The 12,722-nt window shown below is 36.7% G+C and overlaps 1 protein-coding gene across 7 annotated transcripts in view; it reads left to right on the plus strand.

Annotated features, from left to right (window-relative positions):
* Positions 1 to 12,722, plus strand: part of LOC117408895 (nipped-B-like protein) — a 97,635-nt gene that overhangs the window by 19,025 nt on the left and 65,888 nt on the right. For all 7 annotated transcript variants that reach the window (XM_058995738.1, XM_034014311.3, XM_058995745.1 and 4 more), the window contains one exon: positions 10,589 to 10,734. In XM_058995738.1, coding sequence (XP_058851721.1) covers positions 10,671 to 10,734 — 64 coding nt within the window. In that variant the 5' untranslated portion in view covers positions 10,589 to 10,670. The remainder of the gene's footprint in view (positions 1 to 10,588; positions 10,735 to 12,722) is intronic.

A 12,722-nucleotide genomic window follows, 5' to 3' on the forward strand; every position in this document is an offset into this window, starting at 1 on the left:
TACACAATCCATCGATTTTGTGAAGCTATGAAACATGAAGATTGATAAATGTTTACAATGATAGAAATTAAATGCTTACAATATTTTATTTTAAAATAAAATAGAGTTTCTCATGGCAATGTGTTTATGTACTCATTCATTTAAGTATTTATTTTTCAGTGAGAGTAGTGCAGAGAAAAAATGTCCCCCCCCGTCCCCCCCCCCCCCCCCCAAAAAAAAAAACAGGGTGTGAAACCAGGATCACCCTGCTGCAGCAGTGTTCCAGTTAGCCATCATGGGACAAGATGTTAGATGAGGAAAAAAAAGCTGTAAAATGTTGTACACTGTTGTACAAGTATATACTAGAAATAAACAAAAGAAACATATTTAGTCTTTGCAGAATTTAATGGAGCCTACTGTAAATATTGCTTGCCATTTTAAGAAAAACAGTAAAAATATGCGGTTCAACAGTTACAAAACTGCAAACGTCAAGAAAATTGGAATTCCACAAAGCAGCAGTAATAGTTGGCAATAATTTCGTATCTGACGCAACAAACTAAAACACCTGTACAGCAGGAGTTGGATTCAGCTTATAGAGAAAGAGTGGGGAAAAAAAAGCAGGCAGAAGCTATTTTTATATTTTAACAACTCCCATGTATTGCTTATTATAGTTGTACTCTTAGTACGTTACTTAAATTTACAGGCAAATATGCGCCAAACTGCACTGACAGGCAGTTCCTGAAAGTATGTTATATGTAAGAAATAACCCACGACAGGGTTTTGTCCATGACAAGAATTGTTTTACCGCACATGCTCTGGATGCGTTGTGAGGCAGGAGGCCGCAGGCAAGAGTCCCTTCAATCACCCAGCAAGTGTGGTAAGAATTATCTTACCGTATACCCTGGAGTGGGTTATTTTGCTTATAAAATGGCTACATTTTTTTTTTTAATTACGCAAACTAGCTTTTTTAAGGAAAAAAAAATTAAAAATGTATTATGTATCCTTCCACTAGGGGGGGGGGGGGGATCCCTGAAATACATATATTTTGTACTTTATTTGCCATAAACATTACATTGACCATTCCCATTTATAGTAACATTTTCGAGAGAAAATGACATTTGGGAATTGAAAACAGACTGATTTCCTACATCTGAGGGAGGGTTCATGGAACAGCTAAACAATGCACTTTTTTTTGTGTGTGTGTAGGAAATTATCCTGCTCAGGTTTTGCTGTATTCAAGAGAAGCTGACTAATAATTCCAGAGGCTGTTTTCACATCGATCGCCGGTAACCGGCATAATTTCCCTAGATTGTAAACCAGCATTAGATGATATGTGGACCAAATGACTTCCGTGTCAGTTTGTGCAGTGCTGCAGTCCTTCCCGTCCGCGGTGAGCACAATAGAATTCTATGCCGAATCCAACCTTGTTTAAAAGCCCAGCGGTTGTGTCAGAAGACAGCAGGAGAGATTTTAATTTTGTTTTAAATATGTTTCTGAAATCGGAGGGTTGTGGTGAGATGTATCTGTTGTGTCTAATTTAAACATAGCATACTTACTAGTCAGTTTTAAAAGGTGATATTTAGTTTAATAAGTAGATGCTGCTGCTGCTGCATATGTATTCAGGGGTGGACAAATCACTACTGTGTGTGGCAGACCGATGGGCTACCAAAAGGTAAACTATGGTAGCCCACCACAGATTTTGGTAGCCCACATTTTTCAGTAGATAAACATTTCCATTTAATGCTACGCACCATTAAAAAAAATGTAGACAGATACAATTGTAAGGTGGTAAGGTTCAGGAAAGAAATCCAACATCACTTTTGAGGGCCTCTAATAAAACTTTTTTTTATGATATTTCAGTTGTATATTGACATTTTTACCTACAGAAACACTATTTAGATAATTGTTACTGTTAAGGTGTAGTAATATTAATAGATCAGGTAAGGAAGTTGATCTATGATGTCATAACCATGCGGTAAGAATTGTCATGTGATCGTGTTAAGCCAATCACAGCACTTAATTCATCCAAGCCAATGTATAATTGTTGATGAGGTGGGGTCACTGGGGAACCTTTTGTGTATCATGCAGGACAACGTTTTTTTTCAAAAATTGCACACCCCTGGGCTCTAACTTAAAGTATATAGCGACTGCAAGGGATGTTGCTGACATGCACAATTCAGCTCAATGCCATTTAAAAATGTTTTAACAGGATATGTTTATTTGTGTGTTTTTAAAACACCAGGTGTACAAGTGGTTTTGTCATGAAGTGACAATAAGATATACAGATGTTACTACTAGAGCATTAAAGACAATTCAGTTAAGCTGCAGTAGTCTTAATTATGTACATGTGCAGAGTATAATGTAGAAAAGTAAGTCCTTAAAAAATATATTTAGTATTTGCTTTCTGATTTACCCATTGTTATACACAAGGTGGTTTTGACTGTCTATTTTTTATTTGCGTCTCAGAGCAGCCTGTTGAAGTGCTGGAGTTTGTTTTTGTTTCGGTTCTCAGGTTCAGGATACCTTCATATAATGAAAGCAAAAATTGCATTTTTTAAATAACAATCCTGCTGTTTGAGAGGAAACTTTAAAAATCATTCTAAACCTAAAGTCAGTATCATTCTATATCACATTACTTGGTAGCTTCAAGATTGACAATCTGAATTAATCTAAGTTCTTTGAAATAAAATTAAGGAAAAAAAAATAGTGCTTTAGTTACTTTCAAGGCTGTGTATTGTACTTTGACATTGACATCTGCAGAAGAGGAAGTTTTTACTTTAGGTTTCACTTTCACTGTAGTGTTATGGTCATAAGTATTGGCTGGGAGTGTATTTCTGAACTCATTTACAGACAGTATTTGCATGCTTTGGCTGTTATACTTCTAATAACTTTTTTCCAGGAGACATGAGGCAGAAAGTAACTGTTTGCCAATATCAAGTTTTTTGTTGGTTTTTTTATTACTATTTTTTATACAAGATAAAAATATTTTAGACAAAGCTAATGTACTGAATGCCCTTGTAGTTTTGGTTTTGCAAATTGTTATTCTCAGGGGGTGGGTCACATATTCAGAAAATATGCTTACCAGTTATTAGTTGTAAATATTATTTTCACTTGTTACGGATTAACCCCCTTAGTGTCTGGATAATTTAAATACTGTAAGAGTCTAAACTATATTTGTTCAGGATAAGCATGATGACAAACCTTTATTTGTCTGTTTCATCTAAGTTGGAGATGGCTGTTATGGTGTTAGGTTCTGTGAAGCTGTTGGTTTTGTGAAGTGCAAATATATTGTACAAGGTTATATATGCTGCTGTATAGTATATCTCATAAACCATTGAGATGCCATCTTTATACAGTAATCTGTCGTGTATCCGCCCGTCACATATCCGCCCTAACCGTTTATCTGCCATGATTTAACTCTTTTTCAAAATGCTCCAGGAAAGCGAAAGCAAGTTGTGCTTACAATTTAAAGTGTGTTTTTTTTGTTTTGTTTTTTTCTCCCCATAAATCTATGCATTCTGTGTAAATTACCTGACCATTAATGTTCGTGTACACAGCATGGCATCAAGAGGGTTTTTGTGTGTAAATGTATATTGTAAATAGTGTTGTAATTAATTAATGAAGTACCTGATGCTCCAGGGAGAGCCTGCCTGCTGAGTGTGATTACCAGGTGTGTCTTACCAGGTGTGTCTAATCAGCAGGTAGGTGTATTGCAGCAGGGCATCGCATATAAAAAGGTTCCATTTATTCGCCTTGGGGCTGCTGCAAAGCCAGCTGGGCTAAAGAAGCTGAAATTTGCAGACGTACGTGTGTGAGTGAGAACCAGGGTTGGATACCGAAGAGTCACTCAGCAGCGAGTACACACACCCACACGGCAGGTGGCTACCTTGTCACATTAATACCCTGTATCTTTCTAAGCAAGGGATTGAGGGGAGCGCCCTAATAAAAGCCAAATCTCAAAACAATAATTGTGTGAATGTAGTAATTGTAGGTATTTTAAAAAGGATTAATTTATCTAATTTTTTTACCTGTCCACCCTTACTCTGGTCCCACTGCAGTCTGATCTGCAATGGACTACTGTATTTTCAATGTTATGGAAACTTTCATTTTGACCTTTTGACTTAAGATGTCTGAAATGTTGTGGTCCTGTAACGTTTTAGTGCCTGGATGATAATGAGCTATTGCTTTTGAGATATTGGCTTCATACTCAGTACACAACTTTATTCTATGATTCTCGAAGTAAAATTCGATGGTGAGAATTTTATTTTGCATAATTGTAGTGCCCATGACTTTGACCTCATTTTGCACTCACTTAACTTTTTTTTTTTAATTCTGTGTTGCATTATGAATGCATGTGTATTTACCGGTAGCCTAAAACATGGCCCATATGTAATCCTTTGTTTTTTTTGTTTTTTTTTTTGGATTCACTGGTACAGTATAGAAGGGAACTGCATTTACTTTACAGTGTAGTACCCCAATGGGAACCATATTTTAAAGTCAAAACATTAATTAATATTGAGTGTACTAGATTTAGCATATGACTGCATTTTTAATGAACTACACAATCAACAATCGTGTATATACATGTATGAACTACACAATCAACCATCGTGTGTATGTCTGTGTGTGCATACATACATAAATACAAACATGCATGCATACATACATACATAGATACATATATACATACATACAGTGTTTACTCAAATTCAAGTGGCACCCCAAACACACACAAAAAAAAATCCAAGTCACATTTAACTCTTGAAAAATGAAAAAAACACAATAATTAACGGTTAAATTACTTCCAGGGAACACTGTATCACTGTACATTAAAGCATCAGAGTATGTCACCCACTATATGACAAATGCATATGAGAAAAGAAAATATGTACAGTACTTTCAGTTTATGGTAGCTGGGAAAGGGTAAATTACCTTGAACTTTATTTCAGTCTGCTTTATTGTCCTCGTTTGTTTAATTTGGCCAACGTGACTGTCACGTTCGCAAGCAAAATTAGTGCAAGAAACAGAAACGTGTAGTTCATTTTCGGTTTGAGTTAGGACTTTGGAGTTTATACTAGTGGGGTTCCCGTAGTTAAACCAGGCACAGACCATCATAACAGTGAGTAAGTTAGAGAATCAGAGAGCAATGGAGAATCCACCATTAAGCAGTACTTAACTTCGTGTTCATGTGTCTTGTGCTCCTCCAGATAGAGAAAGAAAGATCTGTAAATAAATAAATAATTGTTCATTTTGACACCACGAAGATGCTGCAAAGTGATCTGTTAATCTTGGGAAGTGTTGTGACTCTTGATCTCCCAGTTCGTGGCCTGTCATTGACAGTATGTCTGGTTATACCATCTCGCCAGGTTTGAAATTGCTGGCTGTGAGCACCCAAGACGACGAGCCACAGTACGCTGCCCTAGTCCAGCCTCCAGCATGCTGACTGCACGAAGGCGCTGCTGTCTTGAGAGATGTGTCATATTGTTTTTTTCTGTGATTCTTTGTTTCTTGCAATTGAACAGCTGAAATCACTCCAAATCCAGTGTCCAATCAACTGTCTCACTAATTAGGTGATTAAGTGCATATGCTTCAGTCTTAGTCACTCAAGCGTGTCCTGGTCAAGGATGAATGATCGAGAGATTAAAAAGAAACAAAAGATTTCTTCAATATCCATCATTTGTATACCTTATTTTTTTCAAAAATAAATGTGTTGTAATAGTGATAAGTTTCTTTTGATACTCTGTATACATACATACATACATACATACATACATACATACATACACACACACAGATGAACCCGTTTTTATATCGCCTTGCTTAATATCATGCCCCTTTTATTATCACGATTTTTCAAAAAACACTCGCAATGCACCATGTTATTTGAGAAATTACCTCTGAATATCATCTCACAAGCCTGCTTATTGTCACATTTGTGCAGCCTGTCAAATGCTGCCTGGCCAGGCTTTACTAAGTAACCAGAAGATATAATTCAATTCCAACGCAACCTATAAGCATCTCGGCTGATAAACTGACATTTTGTGCAGCCTGTCAAATGCTGCGTGGGCGGTCTTAATAGGATACAGTTCAGTTACAAAACAGCAACGTCAAATTTTTTTACACTCATTTTCTTTAACACAAGAAGTGCCGAGATTTCGGAGATTCTGGGGTTAATAAGCTACTAACAACCAAACGAGCAAGATGGGCTGAATGGCCTCCACTCGTTTGTAAACTTTCTTATGTTCTTAACAAAGCTGGAAACTATATTGATCCTTTGAAAAAAGGTGTAACGCAGGAATCTCTCTGTCCTGAATATAGGTTGTGAAAACGCACCTATGTTTTTTGGCTTGTTCAGCAACCATGCGGCAAAGGAAAATTAATTAAAGAAAAAAAAAGATTGAGGATCTGATGAACTTTTCATTTCGAACTTTTCATTTCAAACTTTTCATGTCGGGTTGATTTGGAATAAAAGCTCAGTTTGGGATTCTTGCTTGTTGGATTAAGATTTGGTGCACTTGAAACGATTCATGTCAGATTGATTTTGAATAATAAATTCAGCATTTTTGCTTTTTGTACTGCGTTTTAATTCTTTAATGAATAGGATTAAACACAGGCAGAATACTGCATACATGAGACGAACAGGTACATGTAATTCTACTTTTATTCACAATCTCATCTCATTAACTTACTCCAACAGTTTGTCCTTCATTTTGATTGTCCTTTCACTATAACAAACCCCTCGATATAAGAAACAAAAGACATGGGCGCCAACAGGTTCATTATAGCGAGGGTGTAATCTACATTATAATGTTCCCCAAAGAAAAAAGGACACAAAGTCCAAGATTCTACTGTGAAAAATAATTTTTAGTGGGGGAGCACCGCACTGAAAAACGCTTGGTCTTTAAAGGGTTAATACTTTTAATAATGAAAATATAAATAGAATACTATTTATTTAACAGAAGTCATTACGATCTGAATATATACTTGTTAATTAACATCACAAGGGCGGTGCAGTGGTTAGCGCTGCTGTCTCACAGCTCCAGGATTCTGTCTGTGTGGAGTTTGCATGTTCTCCCCGTGTTCGCGTGGGTTTTCACCGGGTACTCCGGTTTCCTTCCACAGTCCAAAGACATGCTGGCTAGGTGTATTGGCCTCTCTAAATAGCCCCTTAGTTGCCCTGCGATGGACTGGCATCCCATCCAGTGTGTAGTCCTGCCTTGCGCCCTGTGTCTGCCGGGTTAGGCTCCGACTCACCTCGACCCTGTATAGGATTAAGCGGTTACAGATAATGGATGGATAGAATTAACATTACTGTTAACATTTTATTTCAAAAGCATATTCCATCTACACAAAATTCAATAAATTGTCAAACCTTTTTTGTCCTCCTTTTCCTTTACCTCAATTACCAGTTTTGTGTCTGATTATTCAGTTAAATAAATTAAATAATTGTGTACCTTTTTCATTTTTAAATCAGAAAAAATGTAAATAAAGTATTTAACTGATGTAACTTGTCCAACGTGAATCCAAAGACCGGTCTGTATCCTTGCAACGTGCTAAAGTTGGCAACCTACCGTGCTAACACAAATATAAGAGCATAACGACATAATCAATGTTTGACTTCTGACTGCACGCTAATTTGATGCATTGATTCAACAATATGTAATCGAAACTCAAGAAATTTAAGGGTGATTGGGCAATAATTGATGCATCAGTTGCTTGTTGCATTTCTAGAAGAGATCAAGAATTTTTCCATGCTGAACTGACCTGTAATTTTAACCAAGCTATACAATGAAATGCATGCAATTGCTGCAGTAGAAACCACACTTCAATATTATAATTAAAAAATAAGTATGAAAAACATTTAAAGATGTCTTCTGCATTTTGTATTCAGGTTTATTACAGAGTTTAGATGAAGTACCATATTCTTTTCAAGATCATCCTGGCTGGCACAGAACAAGATCTTTCATATGTGTTGTCAGTTTTTTTTTTAAATAACCTCCTTTGTATGGTACTCCTGTATGAACATCCATTTTTCGTGCAGCTAACTTTTAGCCTAGATTGTCTATTTTTTTTGGATAAAGCTGCATAGATCTGATCCTGGTTCACTTTGCTTAAGAACTGTTAGTTTTTGTTACTTTTAAATTTGGAAAGAAAATTGTATCCCTGCTAACCTTTGTAAATGTGCATATTTCAGTATTAAATGTAAAGACTGTATAACTTAAAATTGTTTTGTCTGTATGAATTTGCTGTATGTGAACAGTTGTGCTACTGCAGCATGCTATTTTCTAATAAAGGCCAACATCTCCAAGTGTACATTTCGGTCTGTCATTTAGTTTTAGATTTTTGGGCGATATCAGAAAACCACCACACAACAAGCAATTAATCAAGGAGAATGTTTTTCTGTCTCATGTCAGGGAAATGGTGTGCATGTGCTGATGTCCAGGAACTTAAGCCTTGTTGCTCAGATGGACAGCAGAGGGAGTCATGTAGTTTACTGCAGTTCCATGGAACAGTGTGCTTGATTTCATCAACTTATTACTTTTAGTGATTTCGTTGCTTTTTAATTGTTTCATTGTCATGTATGCAACATACAGTATAGTACCTTTCAACAAATATTGGGACACATTAAATAAAGACAACAGCGGGATCTTATTCAGACCTCCTTGAAATAAATAAATAAATAATAGCGCAACCCCCCAAAAATGTACTGCCATGGATTTGGGTAATTTTACTTTGAAAGTTTTATTTTGATGTAGGCTTAGTTTGTTCTACAAAAAATGCAGATGTTCTGTGGTGTGTGTGTGTTTTTTTTCTTTTTTTGTGGTTTTAATATGTGATGGTCAGGAAATGTGTTAGAAAACGAGTTCACACACCTGCCTTCATCTTGACTTCTGTCAGAACACTGTGGCTTTGGCAGTTGTGCTTTGTTCTGCAAGAAAGTGGTAGACTTTGTTGGTTGGCTATAATTGTAATTCTGCATGCATTGAAAGTTTTTGTTTTTCAGTTACTGATAACATAATTCTGAATTATTTAATAATCATTGTAGATTATATATATATATATATATATATATATATATATATATATATATATATATATATAATTTTTTTTTTTAGGGCCTGAAATACTGCAGGAAATTCTACAGCTTTAACTTTTGTTATGGCTATTTCCAGAGCCGCTTGGGACATTGTTCAATGAATTATATTATTTACAGCTCAGTTCAATCTACATCATTTTATTTAATCTCACGCACTTGATTGTAATAATACTATTGTTGAATATCACGCTCCAGTGACATCTTGAACTGGGTCTTCCCATAGGGCTTTGTTGTATTCAGCTAAGATTTTTGAGGAAGTTGAGTTTTCCAAAATAATGAGAATTTACCTTTGTGCATTTTCCCCCTCATTGTTTTCAATTGAACACAAACCCTTAGCCTTATTAATTATCCGTTTTCCATGGATATTGTTAGTTTTGGGCTGTTTTCAGAGAGCCCTGGAATATCAAAGTTTGGGATTATTTCCATAGTGACTATACAAAAAGTTTGAATGTTTCTTCATTACCAAGCAATTCTGCAAGAACAAATGCAAGAACACCAGGTAGTATAAATTGCATGATAGTTAAACATTCTAAGAAAGGACATTAACTCCTTGCTAAACAACACTGACCAAACATCAGTATTCACATGACTGGGTTTAAAGTCTGGAATGAGATGCAGTGGCAGAGTAATGGTAGCTGCTTTGTATTCTGTGGAATGAGTATCGTAACCCATAATGTTTGTGTGATAACCTTGGATCTGGATGGCTTATTCTTTTTGTGCACTGAAACATCCTTGTTACACCCAAAATGTCATTAACCCTTAGCGGTCCATTTATTCAGTGCGTCAGGTCCAATTTATTTTCACACGCGCAGTTTATTTTAGACGCGCTGTTTAAAAGTATTTTTTTTTCACAGTAAAACAGATTTAAAAGGCACTGCATATCAACAGGATACTCAGTACTGCATCTCCAGCCCCGCCTCACCCCTTGTTTGCTGTATTTTTCACATACCTCTACATAGTAGTGCATACCGATAAATCATCTCCTGATCACTCGTTTTATCACCAAACTCCTCAATAATGCGATCCAAGTCATTATTTTATTACTATAACATCTGAAAAAGGCTCTGCAAATGTCTGTGATATTCTTTGAGCGCTGGATGCAGAAGCAGCTATCTTGTTTGTTTATGTCCGTGTTATCTATGTGGTGTCGGGGCTATCTCTATTCGTGAGATATGGACCTTTTTTTTTAATATAAAGCCCCTAGAACTTGGGACTCCATGTGTATGTAATTTAGTTGGATTGTTTGCTGTCTTCTTTCAGGACCCCTTGGGTAAGAGATATTGATAATCCTAGTTTACTACAGTCTAAAGGCTTCAGGTGCCAAAAATTTAACATTTGATTTTCTCTGCCCTAGATTTTATGCTTCTGTTTTTTTCTGGTAGAGATGACTAAAAGGATTTAACGAATCAGTGCTGTGAACTAGAGATTTTATAAGAAGCTTTGATTACCTCCTACTCTGTTGTTAATTGATTCATGGAGCAAGTTGCTAATAGTGTTTGTTTTTCTTTTTAGCGCTTGGGAGATGTGAAGTAACGTTAGCTGGTGACGAGACTGAGCTATCTGTGCATAGACACGATCACCGCACAACTTCAGGATGAATGGGGATATGCCTCATGTTCCCATCACCACTCTCGCTGGGATCGCTAGCCTCACAGACTGTAAGTACACATGGTTTACGTAGCATTACATTGCTTTTAAATGTATATAAGAAATGTCTGAACCTGTGCCAGAAACTTTCTTTTGTTGGTTTTAGGCAGATTATGGAAAATACTGGTAATTTTTTTCCACTACAAATTGAACATACTTAAGTATGCACATATTTAGTTTCCCCAAGTGATTTTTATGGTGGTGAAAGTTTTATTTTTTTGAGGACATGAAAAGAATATGTGGAAAACCTTTATATTGATTTCCCAGTGAGGTTTTTGTTTCACTCTCCAAACATGGCTAAACATAAAGGGATTATGGATACATCTGGAAGCTCTTCTGACTGGCTGTGCTTTATTTGAAGCGACACACATGGAATATGGTTGGCGTGATATCTGGGACCCCTGTTGGATTAAAGAACATTGGCACTGAGGATTTACAACAATAATTGTAGTGACAACATCTTTTGAAGTTGATGTTGAAAAGGCTTCGAAGGAAGTGGACACCAAGGACTTTAAACTGGATAACATTTAACTGGACGTATTATAAACTGGCTCTTTACTTCCAGCTCAACCCAACCATAAGATGTTGTCAGTGTTTCATCTGCTTCAAAAAGGATTTACAGTACCAGCAACTTCACTTTTTATTGTTTTTCATGTTTTTATCACTTATATTTTTAATTAAGTTTAGATATGTGATGTAAAGAAACTCAAATCAGCAGAACTGTCAATATTAGTAGCTGACTGATGGAGCTAATTACAATGATTGGCAGCAGTTTTCCAACGATTTTCAAATACAGTATTTTTCAGCTGGTCTTTCATTAACTTTTGTTGTTGTGGAGTTTTGTCTTAAATAAATATTGCATCGCCTATGTATTTTAATTACTCCTTTATCAGTTCAAGGACTTTGAATGTGTGTTTTTCATTTACTCCTATCCACACACACAAAAAATCGAATTTCTTAAGTTAAGACTTCACTTGACAATGTGACCTCTATGCTTTTTAAAGTTTCACTAAAACTAACAATAGCAAATTTCCACAATACAGAAAAGTGTATTTACAATCGTCTTGTTTTATTTTCAATTTTCCCTCTACCAACAATGGTATCGGGGATCCAACGGTGAGCTTGAGGTCCCACGCAGAAAGTTCACCAACAATAATAACCACTTCTTCCAATCCAAGGTGCACACACGGGTTGAGGATGTGTGCAGGTGCTCTGTAGTGTTGTGACAGGTTGCGCCAAGGTGGTAGTGCAGATGCTCCGGGGGTTTGCGCTTGCTCTGTAGCTTCAGCTCCCATTCAGTAGTCATCTGCCAAAATACAAAAACAGCAGCAGCAGTGCTCCGGCTTGTTAGCATGTCAGCGTAAGGGGCTGTACTCGCGTAGCTATGTCTCCTTTGTACTGCTAAACTCCTTCCTGTGATCAGTGCGGTGCCACGCTCAATCCAATCGCCTTGCACAACACACCTGATCACAATAGAGCTGTTCAGCAGTCTTACAGCTACGCCCTTTCACCCCGACTTCCTGTTCCGTCCTACCATCGAGTCGGCCCATCCCTGTGAAGGCGTACCACCAACCTTACTTAGCGCCCTTCCAGATTGGGAGGTAGATTTACATTTACAGATTCGTTCTCTACCATTCACAGTCTGTCACAGTACTTTTTGAAGACCTGTTTTTTTTTTTAAATAATCTAACTGAATGCTAGTATGTTTGCCTATTTAATTAGTAGTGCAAGATGTGCAGCAATGTTTCCATTAGGAAGGCACAAAAGAGAGAGAACTGAATATAGGCTAGAGTAGATTTTGGGAGAATGAATCTCACTCTGCCCAGCAGAAAAAAAACATGTAGGACTCCTAATAGGCCAACATGTGAAGTAGTAGGCTGGTCAATTGTAAATAGAAGACTAAATTCAGTACTGTTATTCAAAAACATGTAGAAAACAATGTAGAAAATAAAAATAAGTGGAAATATTAACGCAAGTGTCCTGCCCAGATTAGGCTTTT

This window comes from Acipenser ruthenus, chromosome 2 (genome assembly GCF_902713425.1).
Source record: "Acipenser ruthenus chromosome 2, fAciRut3.2 maternal haplotype, whole genome shotgun sequence".
NCBI classification, from domain to species: Eukaryota; Metazoa; Chordata; class Actinopteri; order Acipenseriformes; family Acipenseridae; genus Acipenser; species Acipenser ruthenus.